At 44.0% G+C, this 25,888-nt stretch overlaps 1 protein-coding gene across 1 annotated transcript in view; it reads right to left on the bottom strand.

Moving 5' to 3' along the window:
* Positions 1 to 6,036: 6,036 nt before the first annotated feature.
* The window catches only part of SLC12A8 (solute carrier family 12 member 8), a 53,780-nt gene continuing 33,928 nt past the window's right edge, over positions 6,037 to 25,888 (bottom strand). The window contains exons 7-14 of the mRNA XM_065671388.1: positions 24,515 to 24,602; positions 22,979 to 23,066; positions 19,656 to 19,802; positions 16,217 to 16,892; positions 15,211 to 15,308; positions 12,489 to 12,606; positions 10,271 to 10,331; positions 6,037 to 8,124 (exon numbers count right to left, since the gene is read on the bottom strand). Of these exons, the coding sequence (XP_065527460.1) occupies positions 7,959 to 8,124; positions 10,271 to 10,331; positions 12,489 to 12,606; positions 15,211 to 15,308; positions 16,217 to 16,892; positions 19,656 to 19,802; positions 22,979 to 23,066; positions 24,515 to 24,602 (1,442 nt within the window). The 3' untranslated portion in view covers positions 6,037 to 7,958. The remainder of the gene's footprint in view (positions 8,125 to 10,270; positions 10,332 to 12,488; positions 12,607 to 15,210; positions 15,309 to 16,216; positions 16,893 to 19,655; positions 19,803 to 22,978; positions 23,067 to 24,514; positions 24,603 to 25,888) is intronic.

Raw genomic sequence — 25,888 nt, 5'->3', positions numbered from 1 at the left:
CTTTCTCTATCCACCCATTCTCTGTTCTACTTCAGGTAACTTTTCGGCATCTTCTTGCTTCAGATTTGCTTAAACTCAAGGAACAAACCAAGCTAGTGTCAGTTCGGGATATGAAGCACCAACAGAGCCCAATGACACTTTAATTATACAAGTAAGCATCCCAGTCCTGACAAATGGGGTGACCCGAGTGGCCTAGAAGGCACAGGCAGTTACCACCAAGATGCATGATCCATGCAGAACATCTTTAGGCTCCTTCAGCCTATGTCAATGTACTTGTCCATTCTGTATGGAATAGGTTGTGTGAAAAAAAGCTTCCTCATTGATAAAGTGGTGAGACCAATACACAACCAAGTAACATGCCACAGGACTGAGTTGAAGCTCAGGTGAAGAGCTGTGAAGTATTTTGATAACTTTGGGAGATGGCACAGGATGTGTAGAGCAGCAGCTTGGGGATGTCATTATACGTGAAATGCAGGACTGCATGTTACTGATTCCTAAGATAGTAAGTTTTGCCTGTAAAAACTATGATTCTTCAGAAAGTTTTGTTACCCTTAGAACAAAAGTCTTGCCAGCAAGCAAACCCGACTCTTCCCTACACCCTTTACCTGTGTGAAACAGGTGAGGCAGCAGGGGCAGAGAAACCCCAGCAGGGCTGCATGGGGCAAATCAAAACCAAACCCAGCCCTGACATGAAATGGATGCTCTCCTGTTCACTCACTCTCAAGCCTGAGAGTCTAACACCAAGCCTAGAGGTCTCATCCCTCCCTGTTCCTCTTTCCCAGGAGATTCCCCCGACACCTAAGCCACATAGCAGCTCCCCACTCTTACTGCATCCTTCCAAGCTGTAAATCCAACCAGAAGGAAGCACAGTATTGAATGCTTTTCAAAAAAAAGTGTCAACAAGTTATTTCTACTATTTTACTCAACAGGCGCATCGAGAGCAATTACAGAAGCAGGCAAGTACAAAACAAAAATTGCTGAAAGAACAATCAGTGTCCCTATTAAATGGCTCCATCTCTCCATGCCCCTATGGTCCATCTGTTGCATGACCCACCATACCATGCCGCTGGCTATAAAAGCGATGAAGACCCAGATTAACCCCCTCTGGGGGAAGAGGAACTAACACCCTCTCCCAGATTGCCATTAAACCTGCCAGAGCAACCATAACACTGCATTTCTGAATCAAACAAGGCATTTGGTGACCACAACAGGGGTGACCACAAGGACCATATGCCCATACACACAGCCAGCACTGGGAAATACTGATCCAAGGGCCCTGTGCTGCCCTTGAACCAGATGCATCCCACCATAATACAGGTGGGAAGACACACCACTGGGCTGGCCGGTGGGGCTGGGGATTACCCATTGCAGCCTCTGACACACATGCCTTCGTCAGCCCCAGCAAAAGCCCGACAGTGTGAACCCATGCACTTAGACCAGTGTTTACCATCAGAAAAAAAAATCTCTCACCTCTCCATCATGATTCCATTCATGAGAAACACATTATTCACAAGCACCTTGAAAGGAAACACCAACAATCAGCCAGTTTTGGACTTCCCAAATGCAATCCCTTCCCCACCAAGGTGCCTAATTTCCCAAGGTTTTGTGCCTGTAAATGTAAAGGTACTGTGTTTTTTTCCTGCCATGTTATTTTATTCCTACCTTCACCACTTCATAAGGAATATCCCTGCACTGAAGAAGTCTATTTACAACTGGTACGTTTGAGCTCCAGCTCTAAAAGCCACATGAAAACGTGGGGAAAACCATCACAAGATGAAGGTGGCTATGTGGAGCACAAGCGCTCAGCGAAGGCCACCGGCACTTGGCTTTTCTCCATGTGGTGCCCGAGTTGTTTATCCCTGTGGCATGACTGCACGCTTCACTGCCACATCCTGCTAATACTGGTTACAGGTCTGGGCTGAGGGCTGCTCCCCTCCCTCTCTGAGAGCACAAAACTAATGGGAGATTTAAATGCATGAAGCCGTGCCTGAGGAGTCGGATGGGCCAGGCAAAGCCTGATATAAAATAATGCCACAGCATCCTCCTGATAGAGGCTGTGACCTCAAATGTCTCCCTGAATTATGTACAAAATGCATTTAACTCTTTCACCTGAAAGCAACCAGCACATTCAACATACAAAGGAGTTAAAAGCAAGCAAACAAAAAAAACCCTCATCAGCATAGGAAGCCTCTAACATAACTATATAAAACAAGATTGATATTGCACACTGATTAATCAAATCCCAACCTTGTTTTGGGGGAGGAAAAACAGGGGGTTTTTATTTCACCCCGATTTCCGTTTTCCACATTGAGGGGCTAGAAATGTGACTAAGTTTGCCCAGCTCTGCATTGTTTTGGGCTGAAATCACCAAACCCACAGGAGTCTGTACAGAAGAGGCATCTCTGTAGCACTTTGTCAGGATTACATTGACCGGTCCCTTCCCTCCGGTTCTATAGGAGCCTTTCGCTGCCCTGGCCAGTGTCACTAAACTCCTGCAGCTCCCTTGAAATTCAGCCCAGATCTGTCCAAAACTTGGATCTGGCTCATAAACTTCAGACAAGTTTTAAGCTCATGATGAATTAAGGTACAAAGTGAGTATTTTCTACTCCTGGAATTTGTTATTTAAAGTCCTGAGTTTCCGAACTGGACAGATAGTTCCCCCATAATTAATTACCTTCCCCATCTCCTCTCAATGCTGTAAGCCATCCACTAATGGATCCCAATCATCCAAAAGATACTTAGTACCTGACCATTTTTCTTGATTTTTTTTTTTTTTTGGGGGGGGCAGCTGTTTTTTTATTGATTTATCTTTACAAGAGCTGCTCGCCTTGTTGGAAGCAGTTTGTTCCAGATACTTGACATTTGGAGATCAGGATGGATATAGGTCTTGTGATCTCTTCTCATCACTCATAGCAAAATGCACAACAAATTAAAACTATGTCGTGCTTTGAATCCTGTCACTGGGAATAAATCCTGTGTTTTCTGGGGGAAAAAAAAAAAGAAAATTAAAAATCAGCCATCTAAATCTAACTGGGAAAAAGCAATTCCAAATTTGAGACTTATTTTTTTTAGGACTCTTTTCAGCCAGTTCTGGTTTGGAGCAAATCAAGAAAAAACTGGCCGTTTTTGAGCTAAGCAAGATACTGCACAGCAGAGCCCTTAAAATCCAGAAAGAAGCCCCTGCCAAAGTTTACAAGCAACATTTGGATCAGATAAAGTTATAGGTTCACTCCTTGACCACCGTTTCTGTGAGTGCACCCATGCTTCCATTCACTCTCACACGAGGGGGGCAAATCCCAGGTGTTGGGGGGTTTGTGCATGAGAATTACATGAACAAAGCCATGAAGAGAAGAAGGCAGAAAGGGAACAAACCCCTCTTGTGCCATATGGGTTTTAAAGCTATTTATCTCTAGCCTGCAGTTTGCTGCTATTGCCTGTCATCCAGAACTTTTAGGGCAATTACTGCTGAGATTTCACCTCAACTGAGGTTTAAATGATGCTATGCCAAATTTAGGTCTCAGCAACACACTACTGCAGAATGTAAGTCCATTATATACCACTTTTGTATGAACTTACCAAATTTATAGGTTGCCTACAAAATTTTCTCTCTTTTATCCCAGTAATTGCTTTTTCTAAAGTTCACCATGCAATGGCAATAATTCAAATGTCAATCCTAGGCTGGCTCCTGTGATTCAGCAAATCTCTTCTAGTCTTGCAGGTGTAAGTATGATGCTGTTTAAGAAACTCTGCTTGTCTGAACCAGAGGTGCATGGGTGAGAGCGTACCAGCTCATGTGGCACAGAGAGCCCTGTGTCTGAATTCAGCCACGAACAGAAGCATAATTTCATATTTTGTCAGCATTCTTTGCCACTTCAGCACTGGGGTCATGACTGTCCGCTGTGAATAAATGATCATGGCAGGTGTGTGATATTTTTGGCCAGTGTACACAACAAAGACCATCCAAAGGAACTCAAAGATTAAGAAAAAGCCAAGAGGGAAGAAAAAAAGATGGGTTTGAGCTAGGTTATAGAGCTTGGTTCTCCCACGTAGAGCCCTAATGGGGCACACAGGCAGACCTAGGGGAATGATGACAACTTACATCAACTAAGGAGCTGTCTCACAGCCAATATCGCAATAAAACTTCACTTTCCTCCTGCTCATTCTTAGTTTTGACCATTGTCCTGGGCTTAAACCACAACAACTATTTGTGCTGCAAGTTTCTGAGGCAGAAGGTTCTGATTTCTGGACCTGTTTGTGCTGTGGGATCACAAACACAGCATGAGCTTTCAGGCAGTACTGTAAGGCATGTAATAAAATATTAATCCTTCCCTGCCTTCTGTGCTTGCATGCTCTGCAAAGCCGTCAAAACTAGAGCCACTGATCTACAGTGTTGTTAATGCAGAAAAGGAACAAAACTGAGGTGTTACGTCCACATCTCTCTCAAAAACGAATGTTTTCAGACCCTGAACCATTGCAAAACTTTTTCATTTCTCACATAATAACACAAAAAAATTAATCAAATTTCCAACTGAAAGGAAAATAATTACAGATGATAACGAAACTTACATGGCTTAGGAGATAAGGGGGCTTTTTCATAATGACATTAATCAAACTGCAACCTATACTTGACATACAATGCTCAAAGCTAGGTCCCAAACCTGCCTTCGGGGAACCTGAAGCTTCATGAAAGCCTCAGCATCTGCAGTCACAGCCTGGCTCACAGAGGGGTGAAAGCAGCACGTTCCCACTCACAACAGCAATCCCCACCTGTATTTCTTCCCTTCAATCACTAAGTGTGAAGCTGATAGATTCCTACCCCTAATTTCACCCATTTATTTAGAGCGCTAAAGAAACAACTGACATTTTTTACATGACACGCCAGTCTTTGGCAATGCAACTGCTCTTCCTTGCTGGAAAGGCTTGATGTGCAAAGCCATGCATACCCATGTTGGCTTTAACTCATCAAGTCTCCAATGTTACCCAGTCTGTGGGGTTACTGGTGCTACAACAAGGTTTCCCTCCCCTCTTGCCATTAACTACACCAGAGCTAACGCTTCAGGAAAGATCAGCATGTCCCTTTCCAAGCATTAAACAGGAAAGCTGCTCTACTCATAACCTATAACAGCAGAAGGAAAACAGCCCTATGCAATGCATTCCTCCCTTGTAGATAGAAGGGGAGGAAAGGGCCAGGTACATACCAGCTGGTGAAGGCAGCTGGTTCCTGCAGTGTTGGTGATGCCAGTAGAGGAGGTGGCAGAGTTTCTTCAGCAGCAGCACATGAAGCACAAAGATCAGAACTCGCCAGAACTATGACCTCTGCAGAGCATCTCCTCCGCTGCCAGGTCCCGATAGCAGCTGTTGCCATCCCACACTGACAGCCCTGTGACTGCCTTTTTCCACAAATATGGAGGCATGGACCATCCCGCACCCCAGAACCCTCTGGACAGCCTCTCACTGGGCCCCTGCACAGCATGGTGCCTTCCTCCAGCAGCCAGCAGAGGTTTCACAGGTGAACAATCACAACCAAAATTGTTCCAGAGGATGTTCAGATGCAAAGGGCTGCTGGAGCTAATGGGTCAGGACAGTGGTGGCAGGGGAAGGGAACAGCTGCTGCAGACTTAGTTGACAGAAGGCAAAGCTGTGAGGCACCTTCCCAATACTTCTAGACTAGGAGAGAAGCTGCTTGTATTTCTGGCCCATCACATCCCAGTTTTGGGAATGATCCAGGATCATGACATCAGAGAGACAAACACTCCCACACTCCCCACCACCGAGTCATCTGGCTTCAACCAGCACAGCTCCCCCGTCGGCTACATGGCCAAGGGAACCTTCCCCATCCTCCTTCTCTACATCTCTTGTTTGTTGCCTTACTTTAAGAAGGGAACTAAATTATTTAGGAGCTAATAAAGAAGTTAACCCAGGAATTTCTGCCCATTAATCACTCCATGCCATGCTCTGGGGCTTTCTTTTGTCCAAGCTATACAGAAATGTGGGGCTGGGCAATCCCAGCCTTAGGAGGGAAGGCACCCCACAATATTTTAATGCGACAGAACTTTATGAAATACCAACATTTACAGTAATGGCATTATGGTTGTGTATCACACTGTAACAGGGGATAACACAGCACAGTGAAGCTTGCCAGCAGTGGATCAGCACCAAGGCATGTTTGAAGTTTGCACAACAGCAGTGGCTGCCGATGTTGAGGATGCTACAAGCACAGGGAGGACGATGGAGCCACTGGTCCCAGGGAATCCAGGGGAAGCTTTAGCATGAAGCCACATCTCCACAAGAGATCCAGGTTCTTTGGAAACCAAAGGCAAAAGGCAATGGAAAGAAAGAAGCCTGGAAGAAGTGTTTCCAACACAGAATGACTGACTTGAGATGGCTCAGCTGGCTACACAGCATAACTTCCCTCTTGCCTCTACCGAGACAATTAAGGTTAGAAACACTTAGTAAAAGACCTGCAGCCTTAAAAAAAAAATTAGTCCACTTTCTGCAGTGCACCAGGATTGCTCTCTTCTTCATCCCAGCAGAAAGTCTCCTTTGCCTCCCTCTGTAAGAAAACTGGAAGAGCCAAAGCTGCACCTGGCCAGACCACAAGATGGGAAGGAGAGGGTCCGCCATGGCTGGTAACACCAGGGCACCGAGTGCTGGCAAGTGGAATGGTGCTCAAAGGCATCAGGTGCAACCACAACAAGCAGAGACAGAAGTTCCTCGTGTCTCAAGCTTTTATTGCACAGAAGGAGAAATAAATAAACTAATAATCTAAATAATCTAAAGGCTGAAACAATTAGAGATTAAAAGAAAGGGAAGGCAGCGATTTCCCCCTCCTGGTAGCATCAGAACTGATTTGTGGTGCTGTGGCTTGCCTCAACCCAGACCCCTCTCTCGCACCTCTGTAAGTCTCTGCCAAGACTGCTGCCTGCAGGCAGGCCAGCTCTCAACAGAGGGGTTTTTCCCTGGGAAGCAGAAGCGACAGTGATGGGGGTGTCCATATTAGACCTTACCCCACAGCCACTGCTCACACACTCTAAGGTCTGCACAGGAAATTCTGCAGCATCCCCATGTGAATCTCTGCAAATCCCAAGTCACGTCAGTGGGAGGAATGGCTCCTTGTAGGAGCTCATTACAGGATAGGCTTTAAGCAAACATGAGGCTAAGCATATTTTGTTAAGGCACTTCTAAACTATCTATTCCTTCAGCCAGGAGATAGATACTCTATTTGGACCCAGCTACATTGTCAGGTCCCAGGTATCACATCTGAAAGGATGTGGGAAATCACTATGAACAGCTGCTAAGACAACATTTCACAGTTTTACAGTAGAGGTTATTATGCTGCATTACTGCATTTAAATGTGCAGTTCCAGTTGTGAATGTATTTCATAATCACTTGCCACTGATTCTGGCCTACTGTCTAATGCCTTAAAGTACTTTCTAAGACCTTGGTTATTGAAATGCTGAGGTAGAAAATTACTGTATTAGAAGCAGGCAAATTCATGTGGAGAGGAGAAGTGAATTGACCTGGAAGGTTGCATCCATCCATGGCACACAGCTAGGTATGGGGCACTGGCTTCTGACGGTGAGGTCACCACTCTCAGGCATAAAGTGTCCTTGGTCACCCAGAGGACATATGAAATGGGGTGTTGCACGCTTTTATAGCGGCAATGATCTTTAGAGCTCAATAGCGCTTATAATTGAATTCTTTAACAGGATTATATTGTCCTCAGTAACTCATCACTTCCCTGGACTGGCTCTTTCATTTGCATTTTTTTCCCCATTTTGGATAAGATTTGAAACCCAGCAAGGTTGTAGCTTGCATAAACAAACAAGCCTTGAATACATAAATAACTATTCACATCCTTTTCATATATGTTCGAGTATTTCACATGGCACTGTGGCAGCCATTAGCATTTCTAAATGCTTTTTGAAGTGACAGCTTGATTTCTTTTCTGTGTCCTTTAATGGAAACGATTCCCAAACTCCTCTCTGCTGATAAGTGAGGACTGGTGATAGCGGTCCCGTGAGGCAAAGTCTGCATTCTCCTCAGTGAGCTGTGTGGTCTCCATGCCAACTGTTGCAAAGGACGGTGTCACCACGATCTGCTCCTTGGGAGATGGCCTTCTCCTGCAAACAGAGAAGCAGAAGCGTCTACATCACCCCTTGTTTGACATCCATTAGCGGTCGTGCTCTCCACTGTGCAAACAAGGCAGGGCACTTCGAGAAGATGCTAAGTCCTTCCCAATGCCCTTGGGAGGCACAGAGCTACTTTGAAAACATTTTTCTTAGAAGGCACACAAAAAATATACTCCCTTCCCCCAGCAAACTCTGGAAAACATATATTTTTCTTAACAAGTAAGTTTCCTCTTTGGATGCTGGCTAAGGCAAACACTTCCCACACTGTGCAGAAGAAGGAACATGAAATATTTCTCATCATAGAATCATAGGATCAAAGAAAAAGACCCTTCTTAGAGTTTCCTAAGCTTTAATGTACAATTATTTTTGTAACTCTTTTAAATGAAACAGGAGATCTTCCTGCAATTTCTTTGTCCCAGAAGCTGATTTTAAGAAAACCTTATTCCATATCTGCAAATCAAAACTGTAAGAGCTGGTAGCACCAATTCAGACCTCACTGAGCACCTAAGAGCCTTAGAGGTGTCAAGGATCCTTGGTTGCCTCCAAGTCTCTTGCAATCTAATGGGATTCCTTTTCCTCCAATTCATTAAAATACTTTGCCTGGATTTCAAGAAAAAAGATCAGAAGAAAACCCTGTAAATTACTTCAATGCACTTTCTTGCAGTGTAGCAAAGGTGGGCTTCAAAATGACCCACCTGACCCCCAAGCAGAGCCAAAATTGTCTTTGTACCAGCACGAGCAGGAGCATTAAGATAAGGCAAACAAGCTGGCTGGATGACCCAGAGGCTGCACTTGAGGAGAGACAAATAGGGTCTGTTTCTGCCTTGGGCACTCACCAGCTCCCCACTCAGCCCTCCTTGCCAGGATTGTTCCTCATTGATTGCACTGAGCAAAGCTCTGAGGACTGTACCTGTCTGGTAACCCATAAGATAAACCCCCTTGTGACAACAGCACCTCTACCCACAAGAAGCAGGGCTGCCTCTCCAAAAGGAATAGTTTGTCTTTTCCATAGACAGTAATTGTCCACGAAGCCTCACATCGCAACCAGCCTTCTGCAGGGAACCTCTGACAATGGGCAGGAGACAGGGCTGAGGCATACCAACAGACAACCAGGAGCTGGACCAAGCTAAAATGACCTGCCACAGAGACCTAAGAGAGGTCCTGCCAGCCCCAGCTTTTCTCCCAAACCATCTCTGCTTCCAAAGGCATGTGGCCATGTTATAGGGACTGTGGGCAGAGGCAGAAACTGGCAAGATGGGCATGTGCCAACATTCATATGCCAATGTACTTAAGTGCCTGGACTTTCATTTATTTTAAAGGAGCCATCAAATTTGCACATAGTCAATGACTGGCAGCTCATCTTCTGCAGTCCTTACTACAGTGATCACACACTGCAACAAAAAAACCCACCCCAATACACTGAGAACCTCAAACCAGATTGCATTGCAGAGGCAGAGATGGTCATGCCCTGCTATGGGAAACACAAACATAATGGAATTAATAATTAATAGCATCAAAAACAGATTAACAAATCTAGTTACTATCCAACCAAACAAAACTCTTAAGGTTCTGGGAAGTAAAACCCCAAGACAATGCTACTGCAGTCCCATGCAGACTCAATACTGAATGGTTCCTTCACTGAATACTTTGTTTACTGTTTTTGCCCCATAGCTATTGCAGCTTCCTCCCAAATTTCCTCTCTGAAACTTGAGCACAGCTGCCGTGAGTGCATGTTTCACCACTACCACAGTAAATGGTGGTGGAAGAGATGGAATCTCCCATTTCTCATTTCCTACCAGATTTTCCTGTTTAATCTGAGCCACAGAGGTTGAGCACAGACCTTCTGGGGTAAGATAAAGCTTCAGGCACCAAGATACCTGACATCAGCTGACATGTCCACAAACAAGACAGAGGATAGTCTTTATCAGTGACTTACATGGCCAGCCACATGCAAGACTTATGAAAGCAAGGAGTAATTTTTGCCATTAAGTGAGAAGAACTTTGAGTATCCAAGGAGAGCCAGACAGACTGGTTAAGGTAATAGGCAAGTCAATTCTTCTACCTCTCTCTGTGCACATTAGTGGTCCACAGGAACAACAATCACCACCTTTCTCACTGCCAAGTGGCTGGTACCAACCTGCACAAGGTGATCAAAACTGACTTAATCCAGCCAAAGAAGCTGAAATTCGCTGCTGCTCCTACAGAGAAAAGGCACAAGAAGTCAGTACACAGATAATTCTCTTGTAATAGCATTACACCACTGATTTTTTTGCATAAAATCTCAAATCAACATGCTTGTTATAAGCCTTCAGTACCCAAAGATTTCATGATGGTGAGAACACTCCTGCAGTCATCCCACATACTGTGGCTTTTAAGCCATTGTCAAGAAATGAACTTGAATTCCCCATGGAGAACAGCTACCCCTTCCCAGACCAATGGCTTGTTAAACTCCCGTAAAGCCATGAGCATAGCACAAACACCCACTGCAGTACCTTTACCTCCCCAGACTGCAAATATCATTCACACTGCAGGGATAGGCAGAGGAGAGGAGCCATGCAGATGATCTCAGCCAGAGTGGCTGTGGTCTCACCATGCATTCCTTCTTGTCTGACCCCATGGAGAGCTGTCTTAGCTTATTATACCAACACTGATTTCTTCTGATCTCACTGTAGTTAGTTTCCTGCATTGGCTCACTGCAGGGGCATGGAAGTGCCAGAGCTGGTAGCAAAAGCAGCAGGAGTTTGTGCTGAGGGACAGTGAGGAGTCTAGAGACTCAGCAGCTCCTGATGGCTTAGACTGCTGAGAAGAAAGAGGGGAGAAAAAGTATTTCTGCTCTGGAGGTCTTCATCTAGTCCTTAATCCAAAGCATCTTTCAAGCTAATGTCTCACACCCTTTATAGACAGAAAGGTCATTCAGTCCTTTGGAGAACATGCTCACAGACTGTTGGATGCCATGTGACCACAAAACAACATTCACTCACAGCCAAATAAAAATCAGGCTGAACTTTGAGGGTTCATTTCTACTTTTTCTTTGCTGTGCATTGTTTTACTGTATGCATGGGAATGCATGTACAAAAGAAACCAAGAAAAAATATCTAATCATCTTGCTATTTCTCAGATCACCTTCCAAAATCCTCTACATACTGACTGAGAAATTCTTTTTAAGTCATTTTTGGTACATATTTCAAAAGCAAATAACAGAGATATAATACTATGAATACACAAAGGCAAAGTCCAAAGTCTGAAAACATAATTTGTGTTTTGTTTAATATGTGGGCCTGTAAAACATTTTGTTAAAACTTACATATATCTCCAAAGATACAAATTAGCAAGAACTATGCACAATCTCAGCTCTTTTCTACTATTCCACACAAATACATAGAAAAGAAGTCACATAAGAGTAGAAGAATGGTTGAGCTGTGTTTTGATGGTTGCAGAGTGACAACTAGTTTTTTGTTTCTCATCATCTGGGTTTCTGAAATCTAGTGCCTACTTACCTGGCGCCTACTAATCCTTCACCTAAATAAACCTGGGCAGCTATTTCTGCATTGCCTAAAAGGCACATGGACTCAGGCTCTTTTGACTTTTGTCATCTTGGACAAAAAATTGCACATCCAAACATGCAGGTACTTACAGATGCATGCACCTACATATGTATGTATGCATAAATACACGAGTATGTGCACACTGTGTGCATATCACCTTCTCCCTTCAGAGACACAGAACAACACAAACCCCTCCCATGGCTGTGCTAAGAAGCTGTAGGCTCTCACGAGCTTCTTTCTGAATGTGCTTCACTGCTTAATTTTGGACTTGTTTAAGCCGATCACATGAACAAACCTTTTTAACACCCTCTGCCTTAAAGTATTTTCCCAGATTACATTCCCAACATAGTCAACCTGTTTAGTTCTGGAATCAAAAGGCTCTCTTGTTCTGCAGTTAGGAATGCTGAGATTTAATGAGATACTTGTCATAATTCCCATTTTTTCTCAGGTGGGTTTAGATTAAGTTTATTAAAACGTATTTACAGCAGATTTTTCTCATTGCTGTGACACATTCACAATCTGCCACCCTTGTTCAGTCTTTATTAGTATCTTGTTTTGCCATTTCAAGTACATTGTAATGAAGCAATAAGCACAATGTTCAAACTATCAAACCAATGTCAGTTACAGTTAGAATCCAATATAAAAATAATCAGAGAGAAAATTTATTAAAACCAGCAACGAAACAAAACTTCATCATTCACTGTGCCACCTGCATATTAAACACCAGAGTCTCAATCCCTCATTAAGTTAAATTAAAGCTTAATGAATTTTTAAGCAGACTTAATAATACAGGAAAAAAATAATACTCACCAAGGGGGAGTCCTGGGCTCACTTGGCCAATGTAGAAATACACAATAACTGCCGCACCCAGGCTGACAAGGGTGTAGATCCACTGAATCACAAACATTATGATGAGGGACACGATCACCTATTGGAAAGACATGCTTTGGAGTTACCCCAGAGTCTGTAAGCTCACGTGGCGATGACAGCCTGACAGTTCTTTTCCTGCACAGCCCAGCAGCTCCACTGACCTCCTGCTCTGGCCCTGCAGGGGAGCTGGCAGCGCAGGTGCCTGGGGATGACTCTGCACCTTCAGACACAGCCTGACACTGGGTCAGCAATTTCATAGAATCATAGAATAGTTAGGGTTGGAGAGGACCTTAAGATCATCTAGTTCCAACGCCCTTGCCATGGGGGCGTTTTGTTCCTCAACCTGGCAAGAGGAGCTTGCGTTGCCACTCTAGCAGAAATTGTTTAAGAACTGAGGCAGTGCTGGATCTTTCAAGTTCTCACGAGACCATCAATAAATGCTGGGTTTGTTGTGGTTTGGTTTGGTTTGGTTTTCCAGAAATGCTGAATCTTGTTTTTAAATGCATACAAAACCAGTGCTTCAATGGCATCTCTGCATCTCCATCTTTCTCAGGGTCTTCTCAGCAGTGTTGTGTAAGAGACATACACAGTCAGGACCCCGGACACTGCCACTTGGAATTATCTTTACGAGTGTTTCCTTTTAGGCATCTCCCTCATAATGTCCCAGGATGGGACACAACAGAGACTCTCCTTGCACAACGATGCCAGCTGCAACTATGTGGGTAGTTGGGTGTTCTTCGGTACTGGTGGCTGAGGCTGGCAATGCAGCAAGGACCCCTGGGGAACCATGTCATCTCCTGCCTGCAAAACACTCCACAGTGCGTGGCTTTTGGCCACATGCAGAGCATTTCTATCCAGTGTTATCTGAAAAGACTTGGTATGGCATGGCTGAGGTTTCTTGGTAATGAGGTTCTTGTGTGATAAGAAGCCTCATTTGGGCTCACTGTTACCAGGAGAGACAGCACAGGCTTACAGTGTCATCTTCAGCAGCATGGAGGTAGCTTTCACTGAGCTACCCTGAGTCCTAGAGGCAGCATGGGTCTCTGCTTGGACTACTCTAAGAAGAGTACCCAGAGACTTACCAACTCAGGTGGTAGGTTTGGCTGAAGGGGCATAATAATGGGGGCAGGGGTAACATTTTCATTGGCAAGCTTAGGAAGAGGAAGGGGCAGCACGCAAAGAAAGAGCTAAAAAAGCTCTGAGCCCTGCAGAGAAGGACTTGGGGGTGTCGGTCTACGAGAAACTGAACATGAGCCAGCAGCATGCACAGGTTAGATATAAGTTCTTTACTGTAAGGGTGGTGAGGCACTGGAACAGGTTGCCCAAAGAAGGGGTAAATGCTCCATCCCTGGCAGTGATCAAAGCCAGCTTGGACAGAGCCTTCGGCGACATGGTCCAGTGTGAGGTATCCCTGCCCATGGCAGGGGGGTTGGAACTAAATGATCTTAAGGTCCTTTCCAACCCTAACTATTCTATGATTCTGTGATTCTAAATGAGTCCAGACTGACACAACTGGTGAAAGTTCAAGAGAGAGAGCAGAGGGAAAAGGAGCCAGGATGAATAAATGTATCTGATTTTTGCTTCTTTGATTTAGTTTTGCACCTTTGATCCTTCATCAGCTCTGCTGCAACCTCCTCCCAGTTGGAAGGAAATCAAATATGCTTTAATGAACATGTCAGTCATCTCCATAAGCATGTTCCCCTGCAAAGGCAGAGAGCTGACCGCTCCTCAATGACATGTGCCTGGGAACCCCCTTAGTTACCAAGCCCAGAAACAGCATCCATGTGCAGCCTCCTAAAGATGTCATCGCTAGAGAGGAGCCTCCACATCCATCCCATCCCAGTGCTGCAGCCAAGTGGGACCCCTCACCAGGAGCTGGCTGCTGGCAGCAGCGGCAAACCCGAAAAGTAAGTGTCAAACTCCATCTGAGGACTAAACTTAAAGGGTTCAGTGTGTTGAGTGGGTTTGTTATATTTTACACACTGCCATGAAATCCCCATTCATGCAGTAAGGCCATATGGTTCATTCATTATGCATATCTGATCCTCTCCCTCTCATCTGCCCAATAATCCACCTTTCCAAGGTAAATTTAAATGTCTTAAACTCCACAGCAGCTTGAGACAGAAGTTATTTAGGAGTTACTTATTTTTTAAAGTAACATGCTGGTGAATCCTCCCTCAAAAGATGGAATTTCACAGCTGGGCTACTGGTATCAGGAGGTCAGCACTAATGAAACCCCACCCTGAGCCTGTAGAAACTGGCTCATAAATGAAAGCAACATACTACTGAAGCTGATGTCTCACTCCATCCCACAGCAAGAAAAAGCAGGCTGGCACACAGTGAAAAAAGGGACACTATTTTTTTCCCCAGCCAGCCATGCATCAATAAAGTCCTAAGATGCCAGTCTTGGATCTTTTGGGGTTGGGTGGGTTGGGATTTTCTACTGTTGTTGCGGTGGTTTTAATTAATACACCATCTCGCTTTCTCTGAATTTGAACTGCTAGATGCATGGTAGCTTGAATACTTAATTCAAGTGACGTGGGATATTAGAATCAAAAGCCATTTTAAAGTACTAGAGTGTATTACACTGCAGTAAGTGATGACTTTCCTTCTGTTTTCTACAGTCACAAATCAGTGCTCTAAATAAAAGACAACTACTTACACCAGCAAAGGAAACCCAGTGATTGCAGAATCTGGAGTACAAGGATTGTGGTAACTGCTGAATTCCCAGCTCTGGATTTTGTTGCTTTATAGATGATTCTACAGGGAAAAAAAAAAAAAAAGAAAAAAAAAGAAAAAAATATTAAAAAAAAAAGAAAAAAAAGACATTACAGTAGAGCTATAATGTGGTGTTTTTTCTCTAACTTTCATTACCAGATTTCAGATAAACAGAGGACGGCTGGATACGGCAGAGTTAAATTGAAACCTCTAAAATGAAATAAAAATGCTAGAAAATAAAAACTATTAAAAAAGGAAAGAAAACTTGCCAGCTCTGCTATTGAGTCCATCTGAAGGCCAAACCTGCCTGTCTCTGCCCCCGTTTCCCTATTTTCATGGGGATTAAAAAAAAAAAAAAAAGAAATAATACTTTTCTCCTCAGGGGGGTTTATGAAGCTTAACTGACCAATGCTGATAAACCTCTACAGCACTGAGATGACAAACTCCAAACAAATGCACAGTTATCAAATATCCACATCACCAACGAAACAAATTCAGACTCTTGGCTGCGGATGTTGAATTACAGACTCCTCCTGTGGAGCAGGGTCCACCACACTTTGATAGCCTCAATTTTAGACTCACACAGCTCCCTCCTACCCCCCACCAGGATGAAGTAAATCCCAAGATACACTCAAAACCTTTTAATGTGCAGTGTTAAGCATGCATGTGTATAATAATGAGCACAGAGTAAACAATCCTACACTAAATATAGTCCTGCCTGCTTTCCTGTGATTAATCTTCCATAGGAAATTGCATTGGAACTTCTCCTGTGATGCACGGCGATGAACTCTACCCTCACCTGGAATAAATGATATTACTGCTATGAATCACTGAATGACAGCCCTGCATAAAGCTAGTTTCACACCTGCCTTCAGGAAAGCATCAGGAGGACTAAGGTTATAAACCATTCTCCTGTGAACACAGAGGTGTCCATCTCCGACAGCCCTTACCTGCTCCTCTCTGGCCGAAGAGCGCTGGCGCTACACTGCAGAGCTGCTCTCCCTGCTCCAGCAGCCTGGTTGTCCGCTGGGCATCTGCAGGGAATGATGAGCATGGACCTGCATCACACCAACAGTCCTGCTTAGCCAGGTCCTCACAGGTGTCATTGTGGGGCTCTGTGGTCTCATCCCAGCCGTACTGAGCTGAGGGAGTATCATGATGGAGATCCAGCAGAAAGCTGTCTTGTAATGTCTGCTTGGCTGGCTTCTTTGCCTTCTTTTGTTTGACCTTTTGGGTTAAATTCTTGGCTTCTTCATTTTTGCAAGCACCTGGCTCACTATGAAATGGTTTAAAAAGCTGGTCCATGTCTTTTGAGAATTCCAGCAAGGTGCCATTTGATCTGCTTTGAATTATTCCATCTGCTGCACGGCTGGACGGCTTGTTGAAAATTAAAGGCTGGGAAGAGTGAGCAGGTCTAGCATTTTCCATCTGGGTCTTGTCAGGTTTCTGCTGAATGTTGTAGCTCAAGGAGACTGAGAAATAGGAATAGTCTACAGCAATATATGTCAACATGAAGATGATGGTGACTATGGGAGCAAGAATGTTCACTTGCCCAATGAAGACAAAAGCCATGGTGATGAGACTCGTCAAGCAAATTGCAGCCACAGGAGTCTTGTTGGGCCCTTTCTAATTCATAAAGAAAACAAACTTACATTTAAAGCTAATAACCATAAGCCTTGCTTTGAGGATTCCCCACTTGCTTAGCTGCCATGGGTGGTTACCTGGGTGGTCTGCAGCACTCCCTTAGTCATGAAATTCATGCATGCATGTGCAAGCAGAGGCTCATCAGCTTAATAAATTAAAGAACAGAGTGGAAGCCAAAAGCTGCTGAGCTCCCACCTCACCTCTGAGCCTTAGTCAAGCTTTGTCTTTGGAAAATTCGTCCACTCTCACTCTGTATCTCCATGGTAAAACAATGTCATTAAGGCAGCAATAAACCTTCAGAAAGATTTGTGAGGCTTATGGGATGTCTGGCAATAAAACGCATTAATGAGAGTTAACTGCTTGTCTCTAATTTCTCTTCAGGACTCTGTATCACTGCCTACCTACAAGGCCCCCTCATGCTGCCTTTGGAAAGCCTTTGACTGCCAGACACAAAGAAGCTCTGCCTCTATGGAGCAGTGCCACCTTCACATCAGCAGCTTCTGGCCCTGCCCTGACATGAGGCTGAGCTAAATCCATGGTCTGCTGAGACTCTGCACTTGGGGTTTCCCTCTTTTCATCCACCCAAGTTGCATTCAGCCCAGTGGCAGGAGGAAAGCAGCAGAGAGGTTAGGCAGCTGAGAATGCTGGAAGGCAGGAGTCAGCCCCCAGTGATGCTGGGAATGCATCAGAAGGCAGGTAGCCAGGAGAAACACTGCCTGCTCTCCTCCTTGGGGTGGGGTGAAGGCAGGGAAAGCAGGAGAAAAAGAGACACAAAGCAAAGGGCATCAGGGATGAAAAGACTTGAGCCTTTAGCTCATGAACTTTAATCCCAAGTCTAACATGCCCTACCTTGGGCCAAGCACTTTCTTGACATTTCAGTACCCAAGAAGTTTGTGCATAAAGACCTTGCTGAAAACATCTTACAAGGGACCTTACAAAACATCTTAGGTTTTCTCTTATTTCATGTGCTTCTTTAATAAACACAAAACTCAAATGGAAATTACTCCTTTTTCTTCTGATCTAAGTTAAGCTTCGGTTTAACTGCACAGAAAACACTCCTGTCCTTCCCATCACCTGGCATTATGGTGATTACAATCCTTTCTTGAACCAAAGAAAAGAAGTGATGTGGAACAGACAGGTAAAGGCAAACTAAACTTGTTAACTATCCATAAACCAATCTAGACAACCTTCAAGGTGGCAGAGAGAAGGAAGAAGCAAGAGTTATCTGCCTTTGATTTCTCACCTCTTTTTGAGCCCTGCCCATAATGGCCCTCTGCCTGGACAAAGTTCAGAGCAGATAATTTGACACAAAGACAGAAAGAGAGGGAATCAACCTTGCAGTCAGCTTTGCTAAATCCCCGAGAATTTCACAAGGGTTGCCAAGTGGAGAACAGCCTGTTCTGGGATTGCCTGACAACTGCCTTCAGGAGCTGGGAGGTTTTGCTGTCGTTACGGCTTCTCCTATATTTTTTACTATTTATCATTATTGCTACTATTATGACTTTAATTTTAGAAAATTACTTTGAGAAACATAAAAAAAAAGGATAGTAAATTATTATAAAACTTTAACTATCTTAAAACATTCAGAAATACCAATATAGTAAAATATTTCATTTCTGGTTTGCAAGCTGCTCTGAAGGAGTAAAACATGGTAAGGTTTCCCAGCCACTGAGAGACAGCAGCGAGGTTCTGCAGGTTATTGAGAGTGATGGAATTACTTTCTTTTTGGAAGAAGGGAAGAACATAAAAAGTAGTTTATGCTGAATGTATAGTCCAAGACCACAGAGTCCTTAGTGACTGGTACTTCGGTTGATCTCAGCAGAACATCTCATGTGAATGAGGATTATTTGTGAGGACAAGGAAAGCCTCTTGTCATATTCAAAACAAGACTGTTTCAAAGCATATCTCAAGCTTAGCAGCCCCCTAACTTAACTTTTCAAATCTATTGTTTGGTTTTATTTTATAGTGTTCAAAAGGCACCTTATCTTACAAAGAAATGTCCTCTTATCCACTGGACACAGGCTGAACCCACAGCACGACAACTAGTCACACAGCTATGAGCTTACCAAAGCAGATAAGAACAGCTCAAGGAAAATGTGCATGGAAGAAGAAAAAGAAAAAAAAAAAAGATAGAGGTAGTTACCATCCATTTCATTACATGCTTGTACAGAATCTTCAGGCTTCTTCCCTGGACAGGAGGGCAGAGAGGAACTAGGAACCTCCCGCAGTCATGGTTAGGGTCAGCAGCAGCATAAACAATGCATTGGCAAAAATCCCCATGGGCAAAGCTGTTTCGTGAGTAGTTGTTTTACTGGGGACATCTTGAAGAAGTGGGTCTGAGGAAGGGAGGGGACTGACGGCAGCCCAGGAAGAGCTGTCCATGCACAGAGGTAGGACAGACAGCCCCGGGCGGGAGCACAGAGGTGGGCAAACGAGATGCTGAAAGTGAAGCAGGGCTGTTCCTGCATGGGAGCTCCATGGGTGTGTTTGGGACAGAGGCAGTGCAGCACAGGGGACAGGCAGGGAAAGGACTGCAGGCAGCTGGCCTCTTGATTTTATAATAAAACCATCCATTCCCTGGCTTTTCTGCACATGCATAACGTACCAGGACCTAAGCGTTCGCCTCCTTGCATTTCATGCATCCCCCATCTCACCCTATAAACACATAGCTATCCTAGCTTCTCAAATCACCAGTTTTCCTTCAGGTGAAGGTTTGACAGCAATCTCAGAGAAAGGATGACTAACCCCATGTCCAAGGAAAGCAAGCCTGGGGATCACATTCTCCTGGGCAATACACTGCAGGATCCTGGGTGCTCCATATAGCCCTCCCATGCAGGAGGCCAGGGACGAGATATACAGCCCTAGCAGAAACAAGAAACCCACCAAGGATACCTAGAGGAAGCAGAGAGAATGAGAAGTTGATTATATTTTTCTTTAAAGACCCCCAAGCAGTCTTAAATGCATGTATTTTAAGAGATCACATGAGTTTCATAACATTGCTAAATGAACAGAGTGAGCCTTGGGAAAGCAGCAATTTATCTGGTCCGTGGTATAAAGTGCAAGCAATTAATACAGGAAAATTATCCCATAAAAGTAATTTAATACTGAACATCCTGTACTGACAGAGCCATTTGACAAGCTCATATCCAAGAAATTCTTTGCGACTTGGAGCAAATGCATCAAAGCAGCAGCTATTAGATTCCCCTTAAGTAACTGGAAGTCAGTTTATTTCAGGAGAGATCACTTATATACAGAGCTCATCATACAGGAAAAGCTGCCCAGGCTTCCAACCATCCAAAACAGGAAGACAAACCCCTGGGTCCCAGAGGGGAAAACCAATCCTGAAAGAAACCCACAGTAAAACCAAATCAAAATTGCCACTTAAACAAATGGCATCGCAAAAAATACACTCTGAAGGATATAATACAATGACCTTATTTTCCTGTCTTCAATGAGAAAAGAATTTCCTTTGGCCAACACAAAACTTAAATCTTTAAAGCCACAGTGTTAACAAGGCTGATTTTATTACTGGTTTCTATTGAGCACCCTTTCAAACTGGGAGCATCTCCTACAGGCATGGAGGGAAAGTAGGGTAGCTCATGGACTGTCACACAGAATGAGGACTGCAGTCCCTCTGCACAGCTCCTCAGTGCTGCAAACACAGGCAGCATATCTAAAAAAACCCCACCCAGATACACAAAACCCACCCAGATACACAAAACCCACCCAGATACACAAAACCCCACAATATGAACACCGTTCAAGAAAGCCTTGAAATGGAAGCGCTCCTGGTGACACGGTGTAAGGACGTGAGCAGACACAGCCAAGCAGACTAAGGTCTGGGGTCGCCTGAGCCATCCCCCAGTCCTGCAAGACCATACATGTCTGACAACCAGCAGCCAACCACAGAGAAAGGCAACGCTGAGGGGAGTAACACCAACAGAAACACCACGCAGGGATAATACCCTCAAAATTCAGTCCAGACCCATCCTGCCCATACTCCAGTGCAGCAAGCTGCTGGAGGTCCAGACAGACATCTGTGGCAGAGGATGTCACTGGATGCAGGTCCCCTGCATCGCACATGTCCTTCGCTCCCAGCCCTCCTCTCATGGAAAATGAGCTCTAAACAAACATGGCCCCTCCCAGCGTCTGCCCCTGTTGAAGTCAGGTGGGACATGCTTTATTAAAAAGAATTACAAAAATGTACATGGCTAAAGATGATTCAGGCTATATTTGCCTTTTCTCTTGTATAAACTCTGCACACAGCAAAGAGGAGACTGGATAAAAAGCCATAAAATGCTTGCTCTTCAGTAAACGCACGTAAAATTAATGTTGTGGTCCAGAATCACACAAACTTCCTACCACAACATTTATTTTCCCCATGAAGTCCACTCGGCCTTGTGAATTTTATCTTGAAGGACAGAAGAAACTTGAGGCAAAGATAAGCAATTATCAGTTTCCACTAGACCAACGGACAGAGACTCGATGGGGAATCTTCCTTCCCCTCTAATCATGCCCTGCCTTGAGAAATACTTGGAAGACACAAACAGTTGTTCTAGATACCGCATATTATTTTAGCTGCCAAAAATGCTTGCATTTAAATGTACTACTTGGCATTCAAATCAGGGGAAGAGGGGAAGAGTCCTTTTCACCAAGGCTGATGAAAGGATTTGCTGGGGGGTTTGAGCATGGAGAATGTGAATACTTTGTAAGAAATTGGCACTTGGAGCTCATTAGAAGTGAAATTACTGAATCTCATTTTTATGTTTCAAAAGCCAAACAAGTATTGTAAGGGAGAAAAGCAGCCAAGCACTCGCTCACCTGTGAGTGACAGAAAGGGAGCATTTGGATGTGTAATAATCTCTCCCCGCCTCTCTCTCTTCAAACAAAGTCATTAAAATCTAAAGCAGCTCGGAATAACTCAAAGAAGCAACATGAATATTGGGATTGCACCACTGTTTTGTTCCATTCTAGGGAAAAGGAAACTGAATTTACTCTTTGGGGGCTTGGGTTGGTTGGGTTTTATATTTAACATTATTTAATATCTTCACATTCTTTACTGTGAGATTTTTCATCCGTTCCGCAACCCCATGGGTTTTGAAGTTAAACCACAGCTTTAACAGTCTCGTCAGTGGATTCATTTAAAGCTGATTCTTTTAGTTACTGTACTTTTCACCTACTAGGTCATTAACATACAAAGACATTGCCTTACAGAAGGTAGGCTCATTCTTTTTTTCCCTGAAACAGAGGTGATTTTTGACTTTAGCAGGAGCCCCACCAATAATATGGAGCTTATCTGGGGGGCTGGGGGAATTCTAGAGCTACAGTTACTTAGAAAGAAAACAAAGCCAGATTTTCAAATTGATATTTTAGATTTAAACCATGCTACAAATTAAATAAATGGCAAACATCGCCATTTTAAATTAATCACAAGGAATAGTGTCTAATAGGGTGAACCCATGATTCCGGATAATGCTGAATAACAGAAACTTAGCCCTTCTGTATCTCATCTAAAGGAAGACAACAGCACACAGCAAAATCTTTTGCTCTCTTTTTCAAGGACTGAAATGGTAAGGTGCATTGCCTGTAACACTGCAAACCTCCCTCATGTATATACACCCATGTGGAATGTCTCAAGTTTAATAATCCCATTGCTGGCCCTGCAGTTATAACCCACTAGATGTGGAAATGTAAGCTTCGCTTGACTTAGTAAAGATAGGCAGCAGGGTTCTTTAGATATTTCAGTTTGGTCTAAGCTTTCACCAAAGAGAAAGGAAACACTGAATAAAATACAGCATTTATCATTAGACCATATTAGCATATTTTAGCTGTTAAAGCTATTGCTGGGTGGTTATGCCAAGATTCAGCATTACTGGACATGCTGGTGAATGCAAAATTATACCAATAATTGAACACTGAGATTTGCAATGGGAAAATCCCCCTGAGTTTCTGTGAGGGATGTGTACCCAAACTCCTTAGGCTTTGGAAAGTTCAGTCATTCAGTGAGGCAGATGGCCAGTTGAAAGCACCATTATATAAAACTACACTGGGTTATTTGAACAAGTTACCTTCTCTGCTATCATGAAGTCATAGCGGAGTGACTGACGGGTACAAATGGCTCCCAGCAAAAAAACAAAGACCATGTACAGAAACCACCTGCAAACAATAAAAATACAGTCTTTTTTTCCAGTAAGACAAGACCATTGGTATTTCGGCAGAGATAGGAGACAGTCAAGTACCAGCAGGCTGTCTTCAATCACTCTGCATGGGATGTTCCTGCACTATTTAGCCTCAGCGATTAATTTAACACCAGTCCATGTTTCTTACCCACTACAATGTACCAGGAACAGTTGCAGCATGACCTTACAGTACCCCTGAGGAGAAGCTACCTGCACTATTGATGTGTGCAGGGGAGAATAACCCAGGCCTGGGGACAGACTTTTTTGATAGGGCCTGTAGGAGTAATGTTTTTAAACTGTAAGAAGGTAGATTCGGACTAGCCATAAGAAAGAAATCTTTTATGATAGGGGTGGTGAAACACTGGCACAGGTTACCCAGAGGGGCAGTAGATGCCCCATCCCTGGAGACATTCAAGGTCAGGCTCGACAGGGCTCTGAGCAACCTGATGTAGTTGAAGATGTCCCTGCTCATTGCAGCAGGGTTGGACTAGATGACCTTGAAAACTCCTTTCCAACCCAAACCATTCTATGATTGTGCAGGTACAGAGATCCCCTCATCTGGCAGTAACCATTAAACACCGCAGCCAGCCTGCTCTACAACCCAAGTCATGATCCTCTTCTGGTGTCCCTGGCCTTTCCAGTACTCAGGTGAAGGGATAATCCAGTCTGTCTGCAAAGCCCAGACAGCAGAGATGTAAATGGCCACAGTCCATCCATTTGTGAAACTTCTGGGTCCTACAGAATCCCCTCACTTCAAACAAGCCCCAGTTTTGTCAGGAATCCCTCTAAACTGTGAAGATCCTTTCTGTCTGAACCTTGGTACACAACTAAAAGTAATAATTTCAAAAGCAATTTAGGTGGCAATGAAAACAGTCAGGAAAACCTACTGAGCTTTGTGGGGTTTTTTAATATGTAACAGTATTTTACTCCTGGAAAGCAGAATTTCCTGGGGAGAGAACTGCTTGGGGATGAAGGGTTCCTGCACTCCCCTGGCCTTGTAGGGTCATCTCACCTGTCTTGGCCCCATTTTCCCATAAAAATTTTATTTTTTATTTTTTTAGTATTTTCTATTTATATAGAAAGATAAAGCACTTCAAAATCAACAGTAGTAAGTGACAAAAATCACACACCCCAAGCCTTTGAGAACTTTGATCCCATTCTGGGACAGCCAGGCTGCAGCAGCACAACTGCTCTAGCACCAACACAGATCCCACCCAGCAAAGGAAAGACTGATTACATCCGCATTAACGACCCTCTTCTCTAACCCACCCAGAGTAGGTGATTGTAATGGATAATAGTTTGAATGACAGCCAGCCTTTAATTTTCCAGATGGCTTAGTAATAAAAGGCTGATGGGAATATGAAATAGATTGGTCACATCCAGGGCAGTCTCCAAAGAGTAAATTTTTCCCAATTAATGACTTACGAGGTGCCAATAGCAGCCAGAGACCCCAGGGGGATGTTGGTAGCAGGCTTCTGGAGATCTCCGCTCATATTGAACCCAGCCATCACACCTGTATAGATGCAATTTAATCTAAGTTATAGCATATACAATAGGTATTACAATATAATTTGATCAATCAGTTAACTGATGAACCAGTAACAATATCACTTCATTGCACTGCCATACACACAAATATTGGTTTCCATTGATGCTTGGTAAGAAACTGTTCATGTCTTTGAAGCAAGCCACCAATATCACATCTACAAAGAACCCTTTGTCCAGTTTGAACAATGCTGGGGGAGAAACAGAACAAAGCCCATCCTATCTTAGTGCAAGCCTCACAGAAGACAGTGCTGCCCAATTGTTGAAAAGATAAATGCTACCGTTCATCACAGCAGTGCATTCAGCAGGTGGTACCACCCCCTCCAGACCAGATCCATTACAGTTCCCTGCATTCATGGGGACAACCACCATTACAAAATGGCTTGTCCTGTCTGTGCTTAATGATGATCACATGCGCGCTTAGCAGAGGGAATAACAGCGCTCAGCACGTAGCTGGCACCTTCCAGCCAAGGGATCTGCTTTGGAAGTAGGCATTATCTCTGCTTTGCAGATAGGAAAAAGAAGTGCTGAGAGGGCAAGTGATTGTCCCAGCAGCATGTAGAAAACATGTGGTAGGACTAAGAATAAAGCACTGAACTGTTATTTTAGGCAAGACTACAGGGTATTGTACAATCAGGAATGGTCCTTAACCTAAAAAATTGCCATCTAAGACGCAAGAAAAGGAAACAGGATGAAGTAACGGATTACAGCCTCCATGTTGAGGCTAGGAACCCAAGGCACAAACTGGTTGTGAGTCTTTGCCCATACTTAAAGGAGGAGTCATACCAGACTTGCTAAGGTAACACAACTTTTCTTGTCACATTATCTGAAAACTTTTCCTAGAAGCCTTCAGATATCTGCTATAAATAAAAAAATCAAATAAAATAAAATAAAAATCTGTGATTTGGAATCCTGATGAGAATTCAGACAATGTGAATTCAGAACAGAAGAATCTTTTTAAGACATTAACTTCTGCCCATTGCTATCCCACCCCTCAGATGCCAGACTACCGTCTTCATAAAGGCGCACGGGCCAGGTGCCAGCCAGCAGTGCTCATGGGATGGTCCCTGGGAGCCGGGGTGAGATCACCACAGAACAACAATGAGAAGAAGGACGCCAGCACCATGGCACTCGCAGCATCTGCCAGCCATGGCAGCAGGGAACCGACCGCACGTTGTTCTGCCACTCAGCTGCCAAGTCCAGCAGTCATCCCTCATTTTCAGAGGGCACAAGACTGATGAAGGCTCCCAGGCA

Source organism: Lathamus discolor, chromosome 3 (assembly GCF_037157495.1).
Source record: "Lathamus discolor isolate bLatDis1 chromosome 3, bLatDis1.hap1, whole genome shotgun sequence".
Taxonomy (NCBI): domain Eukaryota; kingdom Metazoa; phylum Chordata; class Aves; order Psittaciformes; family Psittacidae; genus Lathamus; species Lathamus discolor.
This window is presented reverse-complemented; position numbering and strand designations above follow the sequence as displayed.